This window comes from Epinephelus lanceolatus, chromosome 5 (genome assembly GCF_041903045.1).
Source record: "Epinephelus lanceolatus isolate andai-2023 chromosome 5, ASM4190304v1, whole genome shotgun sequence".
Lineage (NCBI taxonomy): Eukaryota > Metazoa > Chordata > Actinopteri > Perciformes > Serranidae > Epinephelus > Epinephelus lanceolatus.
Window position 1 is genome coordinate 8,851,749 of NC_135738.1, and position 22,749 is coordinate 8,874,497.

The following is a 22,749-nucleotide window of genomic DNA, read 5'->3' on the forward strand; positions in this document are numbered from 1 at the left end:
TTCACTTTAGACATTTTATTCCATCAGTTTTTGTTTTTTTTTACAATCAAGAAAATCTAATAAACTTTGTCAGGTGTAAACAAACAAACAAACAAACAGATTCAGGAGTAAAAAATAAAGGCACTTAACTTACATCACCTCCATAAAATAACTTCTCTGTTTTTATACAAATATTTACACACTTCTCATCAGGACAGTCGGTGAGGGTCGAGTTACAACACATGATAACAGGAAGTAAACAAAGAGTCAAACACAGAGAGTTTCACTGAGACTGAAATCTGCTGCTGGGACCATTAACATCACTTTAAACATGATGAATCAGTGTCGAGCCCTTTAAATGGTCATGATTACAAACATCAGGGTGAAATCTAACGATGGATAAACTCTCTGTTGAAATGAAACTCTTTATAAACTTTTAAGCCTCCAGATTAAATCATATTCAGTTATTAGTATCATAGAAAACATGGTAACTAATAAGACTACATGTAAAAACATTTTAAGAACACAAAGTAAAGCATCAGAGCGACATCATCCTGTTGAGCCTTCACAAACTTCATCACACCTTCACTTCAGTAAAAACATGTTCAGTAATAAAATCCTAAAATACATTCATCTCGTATCGGATAATAAACGGATGGAATGAAAAGTTTCACACTCAGAGAGTTCAGAAATCAGCGACAGAATACTGACGGCTCCATTCAGACACAATGCAGTGCAGAAGAAATGTGTTTGATGATTGATCACGTATTGATCGCTGCTGTTATCTGTGGTCAAAGTGTGTCGATTCACAGTGAGCTGAGTGATGTGTGAGCAGCGTATGTGTGTCTGCAGTGTACAAACAGATTTACAGACAATGATCACTGAGTCTGCAGAAAAACTTAAAAACATGATGATTCTCAGTTCTGCAGACTGTTCTTTCTATGATTTCTAAGGGACTGTTCGTTATTTATGAGAGAGGAGGGGGTGGTGCAAAAAGATGGAGGCATGTCCAATAATTTCGTAAGCACTGGGGAGGGACTTGTGTTTTTTAATTTTGGCTTAGGGGAGGGGCATAAAAAAAATTAAGTGGTTGTATTTTGTATTTATTTTACCACAGATTTTTCTGAAAAGGCATGTTTTCAGAAAAAAAAAAACGAAATAAATTTGAGCTTAAAATAGTGATACTCATCAAAATCACAAAATTAAACCACCTACATGAACTAACCAGCATGCACGACAAGACTGAAAAAGACAGTTTTTCGTCGTTCACTTTTAACTTTCAAATTTCTCAAAGAGTAATTTTCAAAAATCTAATAAATTCATGGTGGAGGGAGGGTTGTGCAATCTCTGACAGTCATTCAGAGAGGCCAAAGGAAAAATATTTGTAGCTTTAGGGAGGGTTAAAAAGAGTTAAGTCACACCCGAGCCACCCCCCTCCTCTGATAAGTACAGAACAGCCCCTAAGTGGATTTATGGACATACTCCCTTCTCCACCATATTACCTCTGGTTCTTAAGCTGGTTCTGTTCTGTTCTCTTTTTTTTTTTCTCTGCTGCAGCTCCACCTGCTGACTGTGCTGGTGAGCAGTCAAATCAGCTGACAAACTAACTTCCTGTTGTTGTTAAAACACCTTCATGCACCTGTCCCTCACCGGTCTCCCATCCTCACCCCGCCTCAGGGAGGAGCCTCACAGTTTGAAAACTTCTGGCTCTTCCCTCAAAAAGCAAGACAACTTTTACTGGAACTCTGTAGTGCAGCAGAGCCAGAGGAGCTGCCTCCAGATCACTGCTACCACGTTACAAAACAACTTGGCGTCAGTTTGTAGCTTTGAGCTGCTCAGCCAGACGTTCAGAAAGCAGAACATCACGGACAGGAACAGTTTGTACAACTACAAAGTCTATTATCACTGCAGGAAGTGACCAATGTGCTCCTACAAAGTCTGACTATGTATGACGGGACAGTGAAGGTGGGGCATGATGGTGTTGGTGTGTCATAATGGTGATATATTCTGTGTATGTGTGTGGTCTCAGTGGGAGGAGCTGCGGTCGTTGGCGACATCCTGCAGGCGGCGGAGCAGAGCAGAGTGGTTATCTGGACAGACCCTCTTGGGGGACGTCTCATCCTCCAGAGGCAGGCTGCGCTTCCTGGTCGGTGTCTCTCCGGTGCGGATCATACTGTTGATCTCCTGCAGACGCTGAGAGGTCAGAGGTCAAAGGGTCAGAGGTCACAGAGTCAGAATCAAGTCAATCAACATGTGTTTTTTAATCTGAAGTTAAAACAACAAGATAATGATGGGTTAAAGTGTGATTTGAGATGCTCGTCTGGCTTCTTGAATGTTGTCACTGAAGTCATGACCTTACCTTTTTTCATATTTCCCTTGTCTAGCCTCTGCTCCATGACCTTACTGATAATCTTTATTGTTTATAACTGTTGCTCTCTATGTATTTGTGCTGTTTCCTTCTTTGTGGTGCAGCTGCTGCAGAAGTTTTAACCTCTGGATAAAGTTTGATCTTCGGTCACTCAACAACATCTTCATCAGTCTGTTCCCCACAGCACACGTGTCATTTATATGTGTACTGTGAAGATATACAGTGTAGTACAGTGTGTGTAAGGGTGTGTGGGGTCTCACGTTGGGGGGGCTGCTGCAGATATAGTAGTAAATCTTGTCTCTGGGGGTGGGCGGTGTGGGGACGGTGCCTGTCTTGTGAGGTGAGATGTAGATGGAGTGTTTGCTGGACAGAAGCATGCGACGAGGGGAGCCTGTCCTCAGGGTGGGGTACGGACACAGAGGGGGGGTTTCCACCTGCAAACATACAGAGCAGTGTTTCATTTTGAACTTTGAACAGCTTTGTGTTCCCTAAATTCATCACATGAAGCATGAAAAACTTCAGAGCAGTGAGACTCTGGAGCTTCACAACTGAAGAAAGGCACTGGGTCGCCAAAACTATCTGTATGAATCTTTGACTCAGTGGACAACCCTGTTCCCTGTAACATCTCCTTCAGACACTCAACATGTTTTACTATCAGTAAATAATCAGGTAAACATACATAAAAAAGCACCACATGCCCCTGTGTATACTACACATGTATGTCTGTAGATGTGAAGTGTTTGTACCCCTGCAGACGGCGAGCTGGCTGAGTATCTCAGAGCGAAGTGTCTCATCTGTTTGATGTAAACGTTATTGTAGAAGTGGATCAGGTCTCCTCGCTCCTCTTCTCCGTCACCCACTGTGAAGGAGGAGGAGGAAGAAGAGGAGGAGGAGTTCTTGTTGGAGGTGTTGGTGGGGGTGGAGGGGGCACTGCCAGGCTGGGGGGTGGGCATGGTGCTGCTGGAGCGGATAGAAACTGGACTGATGTCTCCACCTGCTGAGAGGAGACATCAGTTAGTAACAAACAAGGAAACAATAAATGTTCTTCCTCACATAAATGTTGGATGAATAAACTTTTAAGCTGCATTTATTAATGTTTTGTGTGAATTTGTAATCTTTGGGGTTGGGAGGAAAGTAGCAAGTATTTCCAAATCAAAAGGCTCAAGTCGAAGTACAAGTAACTGGTGTTGAAGTGCAAGTCGAGTTGCAAGTCTTTTTTTATTTTGTCAAGCAGAGTCGAAAGTCATCAAATTTGTGACTTAATTCTGACTCAAGTCCAAAACATGCGACTCAAGTCCACTAATTAAATTATAAATGTGGCTGTTCATTCACTTTAACATTAAAGATAGCAGAGAGTTTTAAAACAGGTGTTTTCTTACCTGGATCCTGGGTGGTGTCTGCAGGTGAGTTGTGTTTGTTGGTGTCGTTGCTGCCTGAGTGTCGTCTCCTCCTCCCTGAGATCAACACACTCCTGTACACCTGAAACACACACACACACACACACACACACACCCTTAAATCCAATTCTGAAGTAGTTGTACTCTACTTAAGTATTTCCAAATGCTGTACTTTTGACTGCACTACATGTATCTGACAGCTTTAGTTACTTTACAGATTCAGATTATAATACAAAATATAATAAATAATAAACAATGATGTGTTCTTATAGATAAAACTACCCAGCAGTACATAAAGTCAATACAATAAGCGCTGCAACATTAAAGTAATGAACACATTAATGAATCAATAATCATAATACAGCAATAGAATATATAAAATTCTACATGATGAGTACTTTTACTTTTGTACTTTCACTAAAGTAACATTTAGAATGCAGGACTTCATTTGTATATTTCTACACTGTGGTATTACTACTCTTACTGAAGTAAAGCCTGTCTTTTACCCAACTCTACCAGGTCAGAGGACGTTTATTTGAAGAAATGATCTAATGATTCATCAAACTGTAAATAGTTTGGATGGTAAACATGTTTTCTTCGTGTGTAGGGAGCAGTCGAGCTGACTGAGAGGTTCTTACATTGCTGCTGGCCTGAGGCTGCGTGCGGTAACACTTCATAATGTTCTGGAAGGATTTGTCTTCTTTGGTCACCTGACAAAACCCAACACATGTACATTTACTTCAACACAGAGAAACACATACAGAGTACACAGATATATGTACACACAGAGACAGACGGACCTTTGCCATGACGTAAACAGCACACATGAGGAGCTGGTCCAGGTGACGGTCCATCATCAGCTCAGTACAGTGAACCAAAGAATATTCAAAACATGTCCAGATCTTCCTCCTCAGATCTGATGAGATGTCCAGTTTGGCACAAAGATCTCTGAGGCGCACGCTGGCCAGGTGGTATACCTGTGAGAGAAGAAATATCACAACTCCACTTCATTAGTATCCACCTTTCACCTTTGAAAGAATAATCACACAACAGTGACTATAAAACAGCAAAACATGCAACATGTACCTTCCTGAAGAACAGCGACAGCGAGCCTTTCCTCAGCGGCCTGCTGGCTGGTTTGACAGCTGGTTTGGTGACGGGTGATTGGACAGTGAGGGTGCCTGTCAGAGTCTGTGCAGACAGCGGCTGCAGCGTAGCTCCACCCTGTCCGGTCACGCTCACCTGGACCGGGATGAAGGTGATGCCTCCGCTCTCATTGGCTATACCTGCAGAGGTCAGAGGTCAGTGTCTGTCACTCATGTCACTCATGTCTCATAGTCAGTGTAACATTCCCTCACCATGCACAGGTATGGTGACTGTCTGCCCGTTGTTGGCAGTAACAGTGGCGGTTGCCATGGTGACCACAGTCTGCCCGGCTGGGATGGTCGTGACAAGGCTGGGCTGGCCGGTCTTGGTCACAGTGGGTGGCGCTGTGCTGGTGGAGGTGCTGGAGGTGACTCCAGGTTCGCCGTCCACCGGGTCAACAAACAGGCGGCGACGATGCAAGCCGGTGGGAGGAGAACTGTACCGGTCCAGCAGGGTGGTGGGGGAGGGGGACATGCCTGCAGGAGGAGGAGGAGAAGGGGAAGCGGAATGATTATTTACATCTATAAACAAACAACATGTTTTCCCAGCCTGATGGGTAAAGAAATATATCTGGAGTAACAGCGTTAAATAAATTCAAACACACACCTTTGACAGTGCTGTTGGCGTTGAGGTCAGCTCCGTGGTTGATTGGAGTGACGGGAACGCTGCCGCTGCTGCTCTCGTCGCTTTGTTCCAGATACTGTGGAGGCATCACCTGAAACACATCCACACAACAAACACTCACAAACAGCTGAAGCTTCTGTTTTCATAAATACGTCAACAACAGAAAAATATTTAAATGTACGCGTACAAACACTGAAGAATACTAAAACCTACATGTCTAATAATTATATTTACATAATTATGACATGAATATGACTTTAAGGGACCTGCTGGCAGGCGGGGACGGGGTCTTTGGATGTACGGAGGCTTTCCCACAGCGGGGAATCGCTGGTCCAGGCCAGGCTCTCCAGAACCTGCTCCTCCACCTGGTTCAGGTGCTTTACCACCTCCCGAAACAGACCCTGCTCTGACCGCACCAACACCTCAATCACCTGCACACACACACACACACACGGACACACACAAATCGAATTTTCTTTAATGTTACATGTTTTTCATGTAACAAAGAATGTTTCATGTTTTACAGCGCCTGCATCACTTCAGATGCTGCGCTAAACCGAAAAGTATTTTCACATAATTTCAGTGAGCTGTCTTCATTTATATGTGTTATTTGTGATTATTTATGTTACCTGTTGCAGGCTTTGTTACTAAAAATAAAAAACAAGCACACACACACAGACACAAACATATTGACATACAGTGTGACAGAAGTGATTATTGATACCTTGTAGAAGTGATAGGCGGGGAGCTGGAAGATGGAGATCAGGTTGGGGAAATCTCCTGGAGGTCTGTAGGAGAAGACAACGATCTCCAGACAGCAGGCCAGCAGGGAGCGATGGAAGATGTCCTGCTCCAGAATACACTGAAACGCACACACACACACACCACAGTCAACTGAGAAATTATGGATTTGTTCCTCTATAATCTCAGTATTACACATTTCTATTCTCTGTTCATTCAAACCTAAGAGGTAAAGAACAAGCTTTAACTGACAGGTGTCCATTTGTAAAAAAAAAAAAATCTGTTTCTTTCCAGAGTAAATATTAGAATAATGTACAAGAGCTAGTTCAATAGGAACAGAGTCCTTTTAAATGTCCATGTCAATGCAAATGCATTTATACGCATCACTCATTTAGGAGCCAGTTTCAAAGAGCTGCAGAGACATATAAATTTGAAATGACTAAATATGAGAAAATGTGAGCATGTACACTATTGACATAAAATGTAAAAATAAAAAAGATAAAAAAACAAATAAAAGTGATAAACTCAATATTAGAAGGCAGTAGATAATTACAGCTGCTTTTAAAGGTGGCCTGAGTCGTTTAAGGATCTGCACATTATTTAGGATATACAGATTCAGAAACCCTTCCTGTCCCAGGCTTCACAACTGCATCATTCTCCAGAAGCAGATACTCACCGACAGGTCGGCGTCTCCCAGGATCATCTTCTCTCTCTCGATGATGGACTCCAGGATCCTGTAGTAGAGCGCCTCTGCCAAGTGGAAGTACTTCACTGCCATGTCTGTGAACAGGAAGTTTATTTAGAGAAAATAAGTCTATCATGTGCTCATGTTTTCTGTGTTTGTGTGTGTGTGTGTGTGTGTGTGTGTGTGTGTACCTTTCTCCATCCCCCTGTTCTCGGCCCCGCTGCCCTCGTAATGTTGACAGAGGAGCTCGAACATGTCCTTCAGGCGCTGTTTGATGACATCACTGGGGTCTCTGGCACAGGTCCTACAGGAAGAAAGGTTCTGTCATTGCACTGCAGAAGATTTAACACCTGAGACTCTGTGCTCTACAAGGGAGCAGTATTTTTAAGATATTGCTTTCACGAGAAAACAACAGACAAACAGACGGATGGATGTTGAACAACCCAAAAACATAATGGATCTGACCACGAGAATTGCCGGCGTGGAGACAATTAATCATGAATGACTTACACCTGCTCGTGGAGGTGTACATTTTAAATTATATCTTAACTCTGCATCTTTGTGACTAACTTGTATGATGCAACCTGTTTAAGTTATACTGTTAACTCACAGACTGTGTTCAGAGTAAACTGTTTGAACTGACAGAAACACACCTGAGAGTTTCTGTGAGCTTAGCACTCGGCCCCTGTTTGGTTCCTGACAGCAGGGTGTGGAGTCGCCCGACACTCTTCATGGCGGATGAGACCGGAGACGCCAAGCTGTTCTCCTGAACGTACTTCCTCCCTGTCAGAGGAGTAGACACCTTCAGAGCCGACGCCTGATAAGAGGAGAGACACAATAATAAAACCCAGAGGTCAGATTAAAAAACACAAGACACTGTTTAAATGATGCTGCTTTAGAAGAGTTTGACATTAATCTCACAGTGAGGCTGGTGTGAAGCCTGTAGGTGGCGCTATCCTGGTTCTCCACCCCCTCACACAGGCAGGGCCCCGGGGTGCCGATGTCCTCGCTTGCCCCCTCACCGGTGAAGATCCTCTCATCCAGACTGCCGGTGGCCAGAACATGTTCCTCATACACCCGAGTCAGAGACAAACTGTGGGAAGAGTTCAGCAGATTAGAGTTTTCAAAGGCTGACACTGAGCAAAATCAAGAGAAGTAACCCCGAGTTTTGGACCTATAGTTCCCCTAATGCTCTGGGGGATGTCAACAGAGAGTCTCATGTTACCATGGATTCAAAGAGGGTTTTCAGACAACATAACTTTCCATATAGTCAAAGTGTGTCCATTCACAGTGTGCTGGATGACATGTGAGCAGCCACAGCATACAGAGCACATTATGAACACATGACAGAACATGAAGATGGGATTTTAAACCACAGTGGTGCAGTGTGACGACAGCCAGCACTCACAAACTGTCTCCAAAGTTCATCGGATCCAGAAAGCCAGTCAGACTGTCCTCTTTTCCTCTGATGATCTGTGGGAGAGACCATACACACCATCAGACCAGTGTGTGTGTGTGTGTGTGTGTGTGTGTGTGTGTGTGTGTGTGTGTATGTTTCCCTGGTATCCTTCCTAACTGTCAAAAATAGAAAACGAGAATTATGATGAAGACTCTAAATATTATGATGTTTAGTTGATTTAACTGTTCTGTGGAAAACAAATATAACCATAACATAATTTGATAAATCAAGTGAAATAACAGGTGAGGTGTTGTTGGGACATTAACAGTGAAATCAGAAACATTTAAATAAAGATATTAAGCGATGATGGAAGAGCACAGTGTCTCACCCTCTTGTGGAAGAGTTTCTTGATGAAAGGTTTCCAGAAGTGTTCTTTGACTCCTTTGGCCTCCAGCACCAGACCGTCATGCAGCTCACACAGCTGCTCTATGAAGCAGTACGGACCTGCAGACGGCCTGAAGTCTTTACTGCTGAAGTCCTCTGGGAGACCTGCAGGACATGAGACAGAGGTACAGTCACCTGATGATCAGACGGATAACTGGATCAGTAGATAACTACTCGTGCAGTTACAGCAGAGTCTGATGAAACATTTCAGTCATCTAAAAGATTGGTAAATGTGATAATAAACATGTTTTTAATCTGTAACAAAGACTTCCTTGTTGTTGTATCGCACAGGGAGAAATCACTTCAGTGTATTCAATATACTCCACTATATCTTTACATAGCAAACAGAAGTTGCTGCTGTATTAATGCTCTGATTGTTGCATATAGAAACTTTAAATTCTATTTTGTCTTTTTGTTTTTTTTATCTTTCTGCCATTCACATTGATTATTTCATATTCAACATGTTCTTTAACTGTATTTTCGTCTGTTGAATCCCATCGTCCTCCTTCACAGGACATCAGGAGACCAACACGGTTTCACTGCATCTTAAATTCTCTGGTGTAATTTAAGATTTTCAAACCAACATGTAGAAAAGAAAAAAAGCTAGTTTCCTGTCTGAATACAGTTTGACGTGGTGTCAGCACAGTTTCCTCTCTCAACAGGTTCTCCACTTCAATACACAGCATGTTTGGAAAGAGAGGTGGAGTTGAGGAAACAGGAGGTGTCAACAGGGAGACAGGACAGCATTGATATACACTGCTGGAATTCGTTCAGCACAAAAAGCAAAACCGATTTATTTCACACCTTTGATTTAGTGCCGTACCGCACTGATAAGCAGGCTTCCTACATGCCACGGCTGATTTAATTTTACGACTCTACAATGTGTTTCACAACTCTGTGACCACATTTACTTTGAGCTTTGAGACATAGTGTGTGGAGGGGATGTGGTTCATATATTTGACTGGCAAAAATATGTTTCTATCTGATCAATCATGAACATGAACGTTTTTTAAACCTCTAGTTTTCAGCCAAAACAAGCAGTAAATACATTAACATATCATCATTTTATAAGCTGATATGCTGTTGAACAAAACAGATTATAGCTGCTTGACATGAGATCAGTATTTTAGAAGGTTTTCCTTTTTCGTTACTTTGATGTTTTAGTGAGCAGGAAGAAGCTTAAAGTGAGAGGATGTCTCTTTCTGCTTCAGAGCTAAAGCTACACGGATGAGATCCTCAGAAGATCAGATGTTATGAGGGCGCAGAATGTTGACGCTGGTGCAGAGTGAGGTACCTCTGAAGCTGGGGTTGAGCAGGTCCTTCCTGGCGTTGCACAGCAGAGCGTTGGTGAAGACGAGGTCGAGGGCACACAGCAAGAGGTGATACGAGTTCACCAGGTCATCACTGATCATGGGGAAGTTCCCTGAACAAGGGAGAGACAACAACATGACACCACATGAGGAATTATCATGTCTTCAGGCTACGCTGGCAGTGTATTACTGCCAAATCTACACAGGCAGGTTTCAACTGGACTCTCCTGTCGTCAAGACATCAGATACACACAAGTGGGGAGATTAACATGGATTTAAGCACTTCAGAGCTGTTCCAGTTTGTTCCTCTCATGTATTAATATCCAGCATAAAAACTCAGAACATGTTTAACATCATGTTGTTCTGGTGGTTTTAACTGGATCCTCAAAAACTTCTTAAACCATCTGGATTTTAAAAAAAATCTGTATGCTGCAACAAGAGCAAGATTTCTTTCCAAAGATGTGACTTTGTTTTTTAAACTCAACAAAGACAGTTGGCCAGGGATGCACAATTTGTGCAACTTGAACCAAAACTTAAAACTTATTATTAATTATTTTGGTACATGTTAATGTTTCTTTCTAATATTTTATATAATCATTAAAAAAAACACTCTAACTTTGCTTGAACTTCAAAAAAACTGCTGTATGTCATTTTACAGCTACCTGGACAGAAAATACAGTCACAACTGAAGAAACAGGTAAAATCTATTTTTAATGGTGCAGCAGAAATATTTTTTTATCCAGATCAGAAGTTTTTGTTTTTTAACTATTTTAGGCATCACCACAGGGCAGTACTGTGTGTTTATTGTTTATTGTTTATTAGGATCCCCATTAGCTACAGCAGGGCTGCAGCTATTCTTCCTGGGGTCCGCCAACATTTTAAAATAACAGTACAAATCATAACACAATAAAAGTGAACCAAAAAGGCTCCAATGAATAAAAGAAAATACCAAATGCAAAAATACTCAGCAAATCATGAAAGCAGAGAATTACAAATAAATAAAAATAACAAAACAGAACACAAAAACACAACTACACCCCCTTCTGAGTTTTTTCAGATATTGTCAAGTGTTAATGTTTTGGTAATCAGATGCTCTGTGACTCAGATGTGGTCCAGATGTGTATAACTTTACAGATGTCAAACACTTTGTTCTGTGGATAATAAAGTAAATAAATCCAGAAACTAAACTAGCACAGCACACGCTATGTGAGCATAAATAATTCTCAAAATTTCTGGTGAACTCAAAAACCAAACATGCTTCATTTACTCACATAGAGTGCAGTGCATTTATCAGAGGTGACATGTTTTTTTAAAAGATGGACTGAATATGTCCTTTAATGTCAGGTTTCTCAGTCTTTACATTAAAATTCTCTCGCACCATGGGCCTCTGTTGATGCAGCAACTCTACTCTGAATGGAGTAAGGAATAAATTAATCTTTACCTTTAGCATGAACAAATAAAACCCAGCAGAAGTTGAAGACCTCAGTCACAGTGCAGGGATGGCGTCTGCAGAGGAAACACATGAAGGGAATAAAATCAATCACGGACCCTAAAATACATCAGCTTTACAATAAATTAGTTACTGCATCACTTATGTCACACATTTTGTGGTGATAGACCATATATTCTGCTGAGGTCAAAGGTCACTGTGTCCCACCTCTGTTTGCGGCTGCGGTGAACTCGGGGCGGCTCGTCTGACGGCGCCTTGAAGATGGCTTTGAAGATGGGAACGTACTTCTTAAAGATGACCGCCGACACGGTGAAGTTTCTCTCCAGCTTGTTGGTGCTCTGACGGAAATCCTGCGGCAGGTTGGCCATGTCCTGCCACTTCTTCATCTTACTGAAAAACTCTATCAGGCTGCAAGAAAAGAGAACAGAGGAGGGTTACAGCAAACGCAGAGACAATGACTGAACAGTGACTGATGTTTATATATCTGACTAATGATCCACTTCTCTTCCCAACATTTATACCATCAGGATAAACATTCAAACTGTAACTCAAAGACCTGTACACACTGATTCATTGATTACAGGTGCTGGACTCAAGCAAAGAAACAGACTTTATCCAGCTGGAACACAGTTCACGTCTTTAAGAACCACAATTTTGTTTTATATTCCAGAGGACAAATAAATCAGCAAACATAATAATCACGTTTCAGTTTGAAATGATTTTATTTTAAGACTAAACTCAAGGTCAGATGTTGAAATATGAATATAGTACAGCTGCAACAAAAACTGCTTTTATTGCAGATTCATCCATTATTTTCTGAATTAATGGATGTAAAATGTAAGAAAACACACACAGGACAGAAAACACACACAGGACAGACGTTCAGGTGAGTGCACAGGTGCATTACGGGCCTACCTCATCTCTGAGCAGCGTAGGATTCTGGTCAGAGACACGTAGTTCCCCTCAGCAGTGCCTTTCCCCACCGTCGGCACTGATGACCTGCAGGCCACGTACAGAGCACAGGCCAGCCAGTGCAGCTCGCTGCCCTGCACATAACCAAGTAAAAGAAGGTGTTAAAAATTAAGTTAAATAAAGTCTTTAAAAACCCTCTTGGATCAGCTGGACAATGCATTGTCACAGAGCTGACATCATAAAAAGATTTGTGGTTCTCACAGGGCAGTCACGCAACAAACACATGATGATGTTATATGGAATATGATGAACTAATGAGTTAAAATGAGCACAGCTTTAAACATCTACAGCAGCTACAAAGCTATTAGTCCAGTTCTGTTGATGAACTGTGTGTTATATTTGGTGTTCAAACAGAATTTGACCCTGAGTGCCTCCTACTTCTCTCCCAGATGGTCATATTATAAATATCAAACACAAGAGGCTCTTAAATCTTTTGACTTTTGCTGCTAGGAAAAATATTTCGCTCTTTTCTATCAAGGATGCTGCTTTAATGGAAAAGTCATATCACAGTCTTATACTGCAGTGTGTTCCCAGTGACACATCTCTTGTATTCTTCACACCTCAGTGGACACTTTTTATAATGTTTGGGACCCCTACTTAAAATACATTTGAACCTGCACTGTCATTACAAGGGTTTCCTAAATCGGCTTAGCCAGTCTCTGTACATATCCTTGAAATCAGTCTTACTGTAATCTTGCTTTTTGCATCATTTGTTTGATGCTACCTCTGTGTTGTCGGGGTGCTGAGGGTTGGGGATGGATATAATGCCCACAATCTTTTTTTTAATTTTTAGATTCTTATTTTTCCCTGCTCATTTTGTCATATTATGTCTAAGCTGGTTTGCTCTATGTTGTTCATGAAAAATGTGATAAATGCATTCTTCAAAAAATCTAAAGCAGTAAAATGCAACATACACATTAATGCAGCTCAGTGTCTTCCTACTCCTACTTTAACTAGGCCTACATCTCGTTCATTATAACTACATAATTTTACTTTAGTAAGGTTTTGAATGCAAGTAAGTAAGTATTTTTCACAATGTAGTATCAGCACTTTTACTGTGGTAAAGAATGAACAAATAAAATAAATAATTTAATGACAGCAGAAAATGAAAATGATGTAATCGTTCTCATTATAGCCTCGACTGTTTGTAGGGAGGAGGAGCTGAGGCCTCCTCTTCCCTAGAAACAACCTGTGTGTTACTGTGCAATCTGTAAATTTAAAACATCTTCCATAAATACAAAAACAAAGTAAACTCAAAAAAACTATTTTGCAAATATAAAACGGATCTGCAAATAGATAGAACCCCCCCCTAAAATACAAATCGGCAAGCACAGAATTGAGATTCACAAATAAAAACTGCATTCACAAATATTTGCTTGAATGAATGGTTTTAATTTCTGGAATTTGTTTGTGTATTTGCAGGTCCATTTTATTTTGCAAATTAGTTTTCTGAGACAAATCTATCCCCATATATTTCCCTCAGAAATGTATTGGAGTAAAAGTATAAAATACCAATCAGTAGACACAGAAGTACCTTAAAGCTGCACTTAAGTACACAGTAGTTACAGTAGTTGCTTTGCAGCAGTGTGCAGAGGGATCACAGGCTGAAGTGCTCTATAAATACACGTATTAAATAAGCAGGTAGTGTCATTAATCATCAGTCAGTGTGGTGTATTCAGTTACACTGAGTCATGTTGGAAATCCTCCCCTCTAGTGGCTTCCTGCACCTCACGGTGTTATTATCGTCATGTAATGTCACCATACAGTGCTATTATTACCGTGTCATGTCATCACATTTACAGTTTTACATCCCAGCAGCTCGCAGCACTGCATATCTTTATATCATGTTTACAGTATGTTGGTTTAACATGTCAGTAACGTGTTTGTAGAAGGCTTAGTGTCATATTTACAGCCATAAATGGCGGTTTGGTGTTTACACAAGTCATTCAAACCCATGACTGTTATTTAACATTGACGTCTGTATTATGTTGTCAAAGTAAAACGACATAAAGTGGACTGAAAGAACCGTTAGCATTGTTAGATTAACCCAACGTTAGCTAGCAGTAACGTTACAGTAGCGTTAAATATGGACACCGGGAAGCAGCGGCAGAAACAACAACGACACGTTATTAATCAGCATAACAGATTAATTATAGTTTTTACCTCTAATGTAAAGTTTCTGCTGATGTTTTCGTAGGTTTTCCACGCCTCGGTGCTCGCCTCTTCGTCCATATTTAAAGCCCGACACAGATCTTCAAACCCGGCTCGGGCTTTCTGCAAAAAGTCGTCCTCGTCGCTCATTGTTTTTGGCTTTCTGAACAAATTTAAAGGTTAAAATTTGGGTTTAGATTAAGGAGAGAACCTCCGACGGTAAACACAGACGGTGTCCGCGCAGCTGTTTGCCTGAATAACACCGTAACAGCGTTATTACCGTGCAGTGAGGTAAACGGCGCTGTACAGTGAAGCCATTTAAATGTCCTTTGACTGACAGGTACTACGGCGCGCGGCCGCTGCGGGCGTAGGAGGGCCACGAGCCACAGCGTGAGACGTCACTTTAGTGCGTAGCTTTACGTAGAGAATAGAAGAACGAGCGTATCTGAGCAACAGCCCACTAAACGTGCGTAGCTGAGCATGAATGGGTGGGTCGACCTGTCAATCAAAATACTACTACTTCCGGTTGTTTTTGTTTTTAGTTGAGTCAGAGAGCAGTTCACGGCAGTTGTCACGACGTCCGTCTGAAAAACAGATAAAACATCTTTGAAAAGTGTTTTTTAAAAAACAAAACCTACGACCATTTAAACGTCTTTATAACAACTTTATAAACAGTTTTAGTTTTAAATTCAGTCTTTGGCTCCTTAAATTAAACTGATATACAGTACAGGCCAAAACTATGAATGAACACATGTGGAGTTATGTACTTAAGAAAAAAAGGTAAAATAACTGAAAACATGTTTTATATTCTAGTTTCTTCAAAATAGCCACCCTTTGCTCTGATTACTGCTTTGCACACTCTTGGCATTCTCTCCATGAGCTTCAAGAGGTAGTCACCTGAAATGGTTTTCCAACAGTCTTGAAGGAATTCCCAGAGGTGTTTAGCACTTGTTGGCCCCTTTGCCTTCACTCTGTGGTCCAGCTCACCCCAAACCATCTCGATTGGGTTCAGGTCCGGTGACTGTGGAGGCCAGGTCATCTGCCGCAGCACTCCATCACTCTCCTTCTTGGTCAAATAGCCCTTACACAGCCTGGAGGTGTGTTTGGGGTCATTGTCCTGTTGAAAAATAAATGATCGTCCAACTAAACGCAAACCGGATGGGATGGCATGTCGCTGCAGGATGCTGTGGTAGCCATGCTGGTTCAGTGTGCCTTCAATTTTGAATAAATCCCCAACAGTGTCACCAGCAAAACACCCCCACACCATCACACCTCCTCCTCCATGCTTCACAGTGGGAACCAGGCATGTGGAATCCATCCGTTCACCTTTTCTGCGTCTCACAAAGACACGGCGGTTGGAACCAAAGATCTCAAATTTGGACTCATCAGACCAAAGCACAGATTTCCACTGGGCTAATGTCCATTCCTTGTGTTTCTTGGCCCAAACAAATCTCTTCTGCTTGTTGCCTCTCCTTAGCAGTGGTTTCCTAGCAGCTATTTGACCATGAAGGCCTGATTGGCGCAGTCTCCTCTTAACAGTTGTTCTAGAGATGGGTCTGCTGCTAGAACTCTGTGTGGCATTCATCTGGTCTCTGATCTGAGCTGCTGTTAACTTGCCATTTCTGAGGCTGGTGACTCGGATGAACTTATCCTCAGAAGCAGAGGTGACTCTTGGTCTTCCTTTCCTGGGTCGGTCCTCATGTGTGCCAGTTTCGTTGTAGCGCTTGATGGTTTTTGCAACTCCACTTGGGGACACATTTAAAGTTTTTGCAATTTTCCGGACTGACTGACCTTCATTTCTTAAAGTAATGATGGCCACTCGTTTTTCTTTAGTTAGCTGATTGGTTCTTGCCATAATATGAATTTTAACAGTTGTCCAATAGGGCTGTCGGCTGTGTATTAACCTGACTTCTGCACAACACAACTGATGGTCCCAACCCCATTGATAAAGCAAGAAATTCCACTAATTAACCCTGATAAGGCACACCTGTGAAGTGGAAACCATTTCAGGTGACTACCTCTTGAAGCTCATGGAGAGAATTCCAAGAGTGTGCAAAGCAGTAATCAGAGCAAAGGGTGGCTATTTTGAAGAAACTAGAATATAAAACATGTTTTCAGTTATTTCACCTTTTTTTGTTAAGTACATAACTCCACATGTGTTCATTCATAGTTTTGATGCCTTCAGTGAGAATCTACAATGTAAATAGTCATGAAAATAAAGAAAACGCATTGAATGAGAAGGTGTGTCCAAACTTTTGGCCTGTACTGTACGTCAAAAATCCATCTTCACAGACACCGAAAGTTTGCTGTAATCTGTCCTTTTCATAGTACACCTGACTGAAACGCTCGTTATTTGGGTACAACTACATTAAAAGACAGTGGTGGAAGAAATAATTACAATCTTTAGCTTCTGCAACAGTAGCTCTAAATATAAAGAATACTTGATTATGAGTAAAATTCCTGCATTCACAATCATGGGTCTCATTTACACAGGGGACGCTGGGGATATGTCAACAGGTATCAGACACTTAATTTCATCACTGTAACATCAATCAAAGGCACAATCTACTGACCTTTGACAGCTTTGAAGTGAGATAAGATTCAAATTCAATTGAATTTAAATTCAAGATGAAATCATGGCTAAAATCAATCCAATTATGTACCCATTACACATAAACTCAAAACACTAACACTATGAAATCTTTTTATATCCTAATGTTGTAGTTTATCGTTGTTGTTGTTGTTGTGGTATCTTAGTATTGTCGTGTTATTGTTGTTATGAGTTGTTATTGTGCTGTCTTACTGCTGAAGCCATTGTGTCATGAAAATGTTGTATTTTGTAATTGTGTTTTTTTATATAATAGTGCCTTTAAGCAGAGAAATTATTCTCCATTATTTCCTGCCCAGGGACTACAGATGAAAATGATCTTTTAGCTAACTCTGGTGCAGCTAAGTAGCTGTGCACTGTCACTGTTAAATGAATAAAATAAGTGAAAAATAAATGAGTCCTGTGCAGAGGTAGATTTTATGTAGCAATGTGATTATTAGAGTGAGTTAGGTTAATACATTTTTTCCAACAGATAAGTGCAAGTACAAAGTAAAAAGCCAGTATGAGGTTCAGTAGTAGGTTTACAAAGATTTGTGACATAAATGTGGACTTAAACACAGAAAAGCTCGACTCATTTAACCAAAAGAAATTAAAATGGATTAATTAAATAAGATAAATGTTTGTGGCAATTACATTGCATTAAATTACAATTTAAGAATATTTAATGACTTTAAAGGCCTTATATTTATAAAATTGAATTTCAGAAATTTTGAGACATTTAAAGGACCTGCAGACACCCTGTCCCCACCACTTTTTGAAAGCATAATTTTGATAAAAATGTAGCCTGCAACAAGAAATATGAAAACGCTTTGAGAAAGGTTCATTTGCACAATAAGAAAACATACAATGTAATGTAAATATAACAGGGGCAAATGCGCTTTTCCCAATAAAAGTAGCTTAACATAAGTTTTTAAAAAAAAATCCATCCTAGCTTATGAATTCTAAAATGACCCAAAATGTGCATAATGCTGATCAGTAACTGACAAATTTTCAGCACAGTTTCATTTTGTCCAAGTTTTCTGATCACTCTGTGTGAACATGACAAACAGCCGTGCTGTTGGGTTTGTGACATTGAGGTGTGAAACCAGGGCTTTAGGCGTCACTGAAGCTTCTTTCTGCCTCAGCAGATGTTTCTGCATCTTCTTATTTTACTCTGGTGATAATATTGTTTATGTTTCACCTCACTGAGTATCACTTGTTTTCTGTTGCTGTAACAGAATTCTCCTGCAGGTATCACTGTTTTATCTCATATCATAGTAAGTGCTTGATTCATGGTTCTGATGATGAAGGTCTGAAGTTGACACCCAGCTTCATGATACCGGGTAATATCCAGGGTCACTGATGTCAGACTCAGTGGAGACAGGTGACCAAGTAAGATGCAGACTAAGTTGCTTTATGTACTGACCCCAGATCCCCTGGAGATCTAGTGCTTTTAAAATAAATCAAGTGACCAGTGTTGGATCAATGACATCAAGTCTTTTGTCTGAGCTGCAGTCACACCTTCAGTACTGCAGTATCGTCAACAGGTTATAAGTCACAATGTCTCTGATGACCTCAGCAGTGCAGTACGTGTCTCCTTCATACGGTTCTGTTTCAGGCTGTCTTAGATAATTACCAGAAGGAGCAATCTCAAAGTTCCACTCAGGGAGGAAACTGTCCCCTCTGATTTCACAGATGTTGTGCAGAACGCAGCACGCGGCCACAACTCTGGGCATCATGGAGACGTCGATGTCGCTCTTTTTCAGCAGGCACCTCCAGCGTCCTTTCAGCCGTGTGAATGCGGTGTCAACCACGGAGCGGGCGGAGTTGAGGGTGTAGGTGAAGCGACGCTGCTCAGGAGACAGCTGGTGTTCCTGGCAATATCCCTTCATGAGCCACGGCTTTAGAGGGAACGACGCATCACCGATCAGGTGGATGGGGATCTCCACTCCATCAGACATGACAGACCTCTGAAAGGGAGACTTCACTTTTAATATTCTGATTGAGTGGATCAGATGCTTCCCCGCCCCCCTCAGCACTCTGACTGATGCTGTTCGACATGCAAGGAGGTGGTGAAAAGGGACTGTGCACTCACCTGTCTGGGGAACAGGTAACCATCAGGGCGGTCCTCTGCTTTCAGGTACAGGTCTGAGCTGGAGAGCACAGTGGAGCTGCTCGTACTTCCAGGCCAGCCAGCGTACACGTCAGTGAAACTGTGAGGGACAAAAAGTACATGTTCAAGTCATGTTGGTTGCTTCAATTTAAAAAAACTTTCACTGACATAAAACTACCAATATCAGAATGTAAAAATACTTCATCACAAGTAAAAACAATTCATTTAAAATCCTGCCAAAGACAGTGATGGTGCACTTCTACACTGCCATCACTGAGTCCATCCTCACCTCCTCTATCACCACCTGGTACGCTACTGTCACTGCCAAGGACAAGGGCAGGCTGCAGTGTATCATATGCTTTGCTGAGCAAGTGATTGGCTGTAAACAGCTGTCCCCTCAGGACCTGGAGGAACTTCCAGGACCTCGAGGCAGACAGGACAGATAGCCTCCAACCCCGCACACAAACTCTTTGTTGCACTCCCCTATGGCAGGAGGCTGCTGTCCATCAGGACCAAAACCTCACACCACAAAAACAGCTCATTCCTGACTGCAGTGGGCCCCATTGACAAGGCTTGTGAGTCGTGACCCTCACTAACATGGACTCTTATCCCCCTGCTGCGCCACTGTCTCTGCATATTGGACTTTCTTGCTCTACCGTAACTTTTGCACAACCCCTGACTGATATTTTGCACATCCTGCACAAAACTGTACAGCGTATTTATTTTTGAAACAGCTATACTGTACATATTGTTTTATATTTTTATGTTATAGTACATTATATTGTAGCGTCATCATATTCATTATAACTTTTCTGTCTATGTTTATGTTGTGAAGTGTTGCAGTACTTTGCCTTATTTTTACTTCCTCTAAATATGTTTATTTGTATGTTTAATATGTGCATCAAAAAACAAATCAGATTTCTTGTAAGTGAAAACCTATGCTACTTGGTAATAGGGGTGGGAATCACTAGAAGATCCATGATACAATATTATTACAATTTTAAATATGCAATAAAATAAATGGGGAATTATTAATATTTTTCAAGTTTTGCATTAATATTGAGTCAATCCACTGATTGATTATTGGACTAATGGTTTCAGATGGACTTAGACAAACTGTTTTAACATCAGATTTTATGAACTCTTGAAGTGTTTTAATCTGTAGAGCTGTCAGATAAATGTAATGCAGTAGAACAAAGTAGCATGAATACTCAACTACCTCAGATGTTTACTTGAGTACAGTACTTGGGTACTTGTTAGTAAGCAGTGTTTACCAGATGTTGTGGTCCACCACAGCCTGCAGGATCACTGAGTGCCACCCCTTCCTGTTCAGGTAGTCGTCCGGATTGTCCCTCGGTGGGGCGATGGGGATGTGAGTCCCGCCGATGGCCCCGGCACACTGCGGGTAGCAGCGGTCCTTGAAGGCCCTGATGGTGTCCTCCAGCCGCTGTCCGCTCGGCAGCGACACGACGCGCCGGTACAGCCGGTCCAGTATGGCTGAGATCACCTGCCGCACGATGACACACACGGTCGCTATCCCCACCCCGAACATGCTGGCGATGGAGCGGTACTCCCCGGACCGGGCGAACCACCACAGCGTGATGGCCAGTCTGCGGCGCGGCTCGATCGGGACCCGGTAGTTGGTCCTGCGTCGTTTGATGGCCGGTCCAATCCGCTCCAGCAGGTAGTCAAAGGTGTCCCGGGACACACGGAACTGCGCCTTCCACTCCTCATCGTCAAACGATTCGGCTGAAGACCAGAAGGTCTGCCCGGGGCTCCTGTTCAGGACCCAGACGTGTCTGTTGGTGGTGGTGGTGATGAGGCTCAGGATCGCAGTGATGGAGGACAGAATGAACGCCCTCCTCCTCCGGAGGTACTGCCGCCGCCGCCGGTCCCGCTCCATCCTCTCCCGGACCCTCCTCCGCCTCAGCAGGGCCGTCTGGACCCGGTACAGCTCGAACATCTGGTTACCGACCGACGGAGGGACATTCAGGCTCAGCACGGAGTAAAGTAACGCTGCCGTTAGTGAAGGAGGATCCTCCGGGTTCGGCTCCATTTTGAACTGGCGGTAAACAAACTTCTTCTTCTTCTTCTTCTTCTTCTTTGGTGGTTTTAACGGCGGTCAGACAGGAACCGTTTCCGGCGCAGTACCGACACCTGCTGGTGAGGAGTGTGAATCAGAGCTTAGATCTTATGAATCAATCTTATAGAAATACATTGATTTTATTTCTATGATTAATTATGTTTCAAAGTCAGAATCAGCTTTAATGTAACTCAGGTTTCTGCCAATGTAAATACACAGCATATACACACAGGTCAAAACATGGACAACAAAGATAAACAAAGATAAACATACACATTGACTACTATGTAGCCTAGTAGTAAAGTAGACAATCTGAAATATATACAATATACAATGAAATGGTTGTAGCGTTATAAATGAAATAAGAATGAGTAATTATATTGTGTGTTTTGTTTTATAAATAGCCAAATGAGTCCGATCATCATTATCTTGATGGTAAAGGAGACCCCATTTATATTTTATATCTTCCTGAGACCCCAGCTGTTGGGTATGCGCTCACCCAACTTAGATTTTCTTTGGGAAAAAGCTTGCACTCAAAACTTTTATTTTAGTACAGGTGTCTCAGACTCATTTTAGTTCAGGGGCCACTTACAGCCCAGTTTGATCTCCACTGGGCTGGACCAGTAAAACCACTTCCTAATACCCCAAAAGTAACAACCCCTTCTAAAAACATTCATCCATTTACAAAACAGATGATGGACAGCCTGCAATATCCTTAGAAAAATATATGAAAATTCAACGTCTCAGTTTTTCCACATTCAGTCAGTCTAACACATAAAGTGGAAGCTATTGAAGAAGACGGTGAAGTCATCTCCTGCCTTACAATCCATTTACAGTCTGAAGTTTTGTCAGTGCCTCAGCAGCAGGTTTCCACCCATATTGTTTTAAGATAGAAGTCTGAGACAGATTCTTTTAGACCGAAGCTGCTGGTTGATAACATGTTGCACAATGTTCAGTATCTTTAAATCTGAAAACAGTAAGAATTCATTGTTGTCTCAAAGATCAGATTTACTCACTGTTTAAACCTGACAGCTCTCAGCCATCACAAGTGCATCAATATCAGGTGTGCAAAGTCATCCAGTGGGCCGGTTCTGACCCCCAGGCCACATGTTTGATACCCCTGGTTTAGTACAATACAGTATCATAAACATTTTTAAAAATCAGACATAAAATAAATGTCACATGACCCTTGTCTGACAGGAGTTGTATGTTTGTTTTAGCATTTAATTCTATGTCATATGAACATAAGAATATAAAGTACACACCTAACAACATTTTTTTAATTGCATTGAACTATAGA

The 22,749-nt window shown here is 41.7% G+C and overlaps 2 protein-coding genes across 3 annotated transcripts; both read right to left on the reverse strand.

Annotated features, from left to right (window-relative positions):
* On the reverse strand, positions 1-15,019 carry rbl2 (retinoblastoma-like 2 (p130)). 2 transcript variants are annotated; one of them, XM_033635731.2, is made up of 22 exons: positions 14,679-15,019; positions 12,459-12,589; positions 11,751-11,951; positions 11,535-11,599; positions 10,078-10,206; positions 8,728-8,888; positions 8,349-8,413; positions 7,862-8,033; positions 7,594-7,757; positions 7,132-7,244; positions 6,932-7,035; positions 6,239-6,376; positions 5,781-5,945; positions 5,497-5,605; positions 5,103-5,366; positions 4,831-5,030; positions 4,545-4,721; positions 4,383-4,454; positions 3,727-3,826; positions 3,094-3,341; positions 2,608-2,781; positions 1-2,172 (listed from the first exon to the last, which is right to left on the reverse strand). In XM_033635731.2, exons 1-22 carry the CDS (start codon positions 14,814-14,816, stop codon positions 2,005-2,007), a joined length of 3,258 nt encoding a protein of 1,085 aa, XP_033491622.1. In that variant the 5' UTR covers positions 14,817-15,019; the 3' UTR covers positions 1-2,004. The 2 variants fall into 2 exon arrangements, with proteins under 2 accessions (XP_033491622.1, XP_033491621.1); XM_033635730.2 differs by having other exon boundaries at positions 3,094-3,344.
* Positions 15,020-17,678: 2,659 nt separating this feature from the next.
* Positions 17,679-22,168, reverse strand: LOC117262041 (uncharacterized). Its single transcript, XM_033634668.2, has 3 exons — positions 20,641-22,168; positions 19,349-19,466; positions 17,679-19,223 (listed from the first exon to the last, which is right to left on the reverse strand). Exons 1-3 carry the CDS (start codon positions 21,420-21,422, stop codon positions 18,777-18,779), a joined length of 1,347 nt encoding a protein of 448 aa, XP_033490559.1. The 5' UTR covers positions 21,423-22,168; the 3' UTR covers positions 17,679-18,776.
* Between the last annotated feature and the right edge of the window lie 581 nt (positions 22,169-22,749).

Coding starts and splice junctions, on each gene's coding strand:
- rbl2 (XM_033635730.2), bottom strand. CDS start 14,816: ATGAGCGACGAGGACGACTTTTTGCAGAAAGCCCGAGCCGGGTTTGAA. Junction 8,414..8,727: donor AGAAACTCTTCCACAAGAGG/GTGAGACACTGT, acceptor TCTCTCCCACAG/ATCATCAGAGGAAAAGAGGA. Junction 5,367..5,496: donor CGCCAACAGCACTGTCAAAG/GTGTGTGTTTGA, acceptor CTCCTCCTGCAG/GCATGTCCCCCTCCCCCACC.
- LOC117262041 (XM_033634668.2), bottom strand. CDS start 21,422: ATGGAGCCGAACCCGGAGGATCCTCCTTCACTAACGGCAGCGTTACTT. Junction 19,467..20,640: donor GTGGTGGACCACAACATCTG/GTAAACACTGCT, acceptor TGTCCCTCACAG/TTTCACTGACGTGTACGCTG. Junction 19,224..19,348: donor GTTACCTGTTCCCCAGACAG/GTGAGTGCACAG, acceptor TCTCCCTTTCAG/AGGTCTGTCATGTCTGATGG.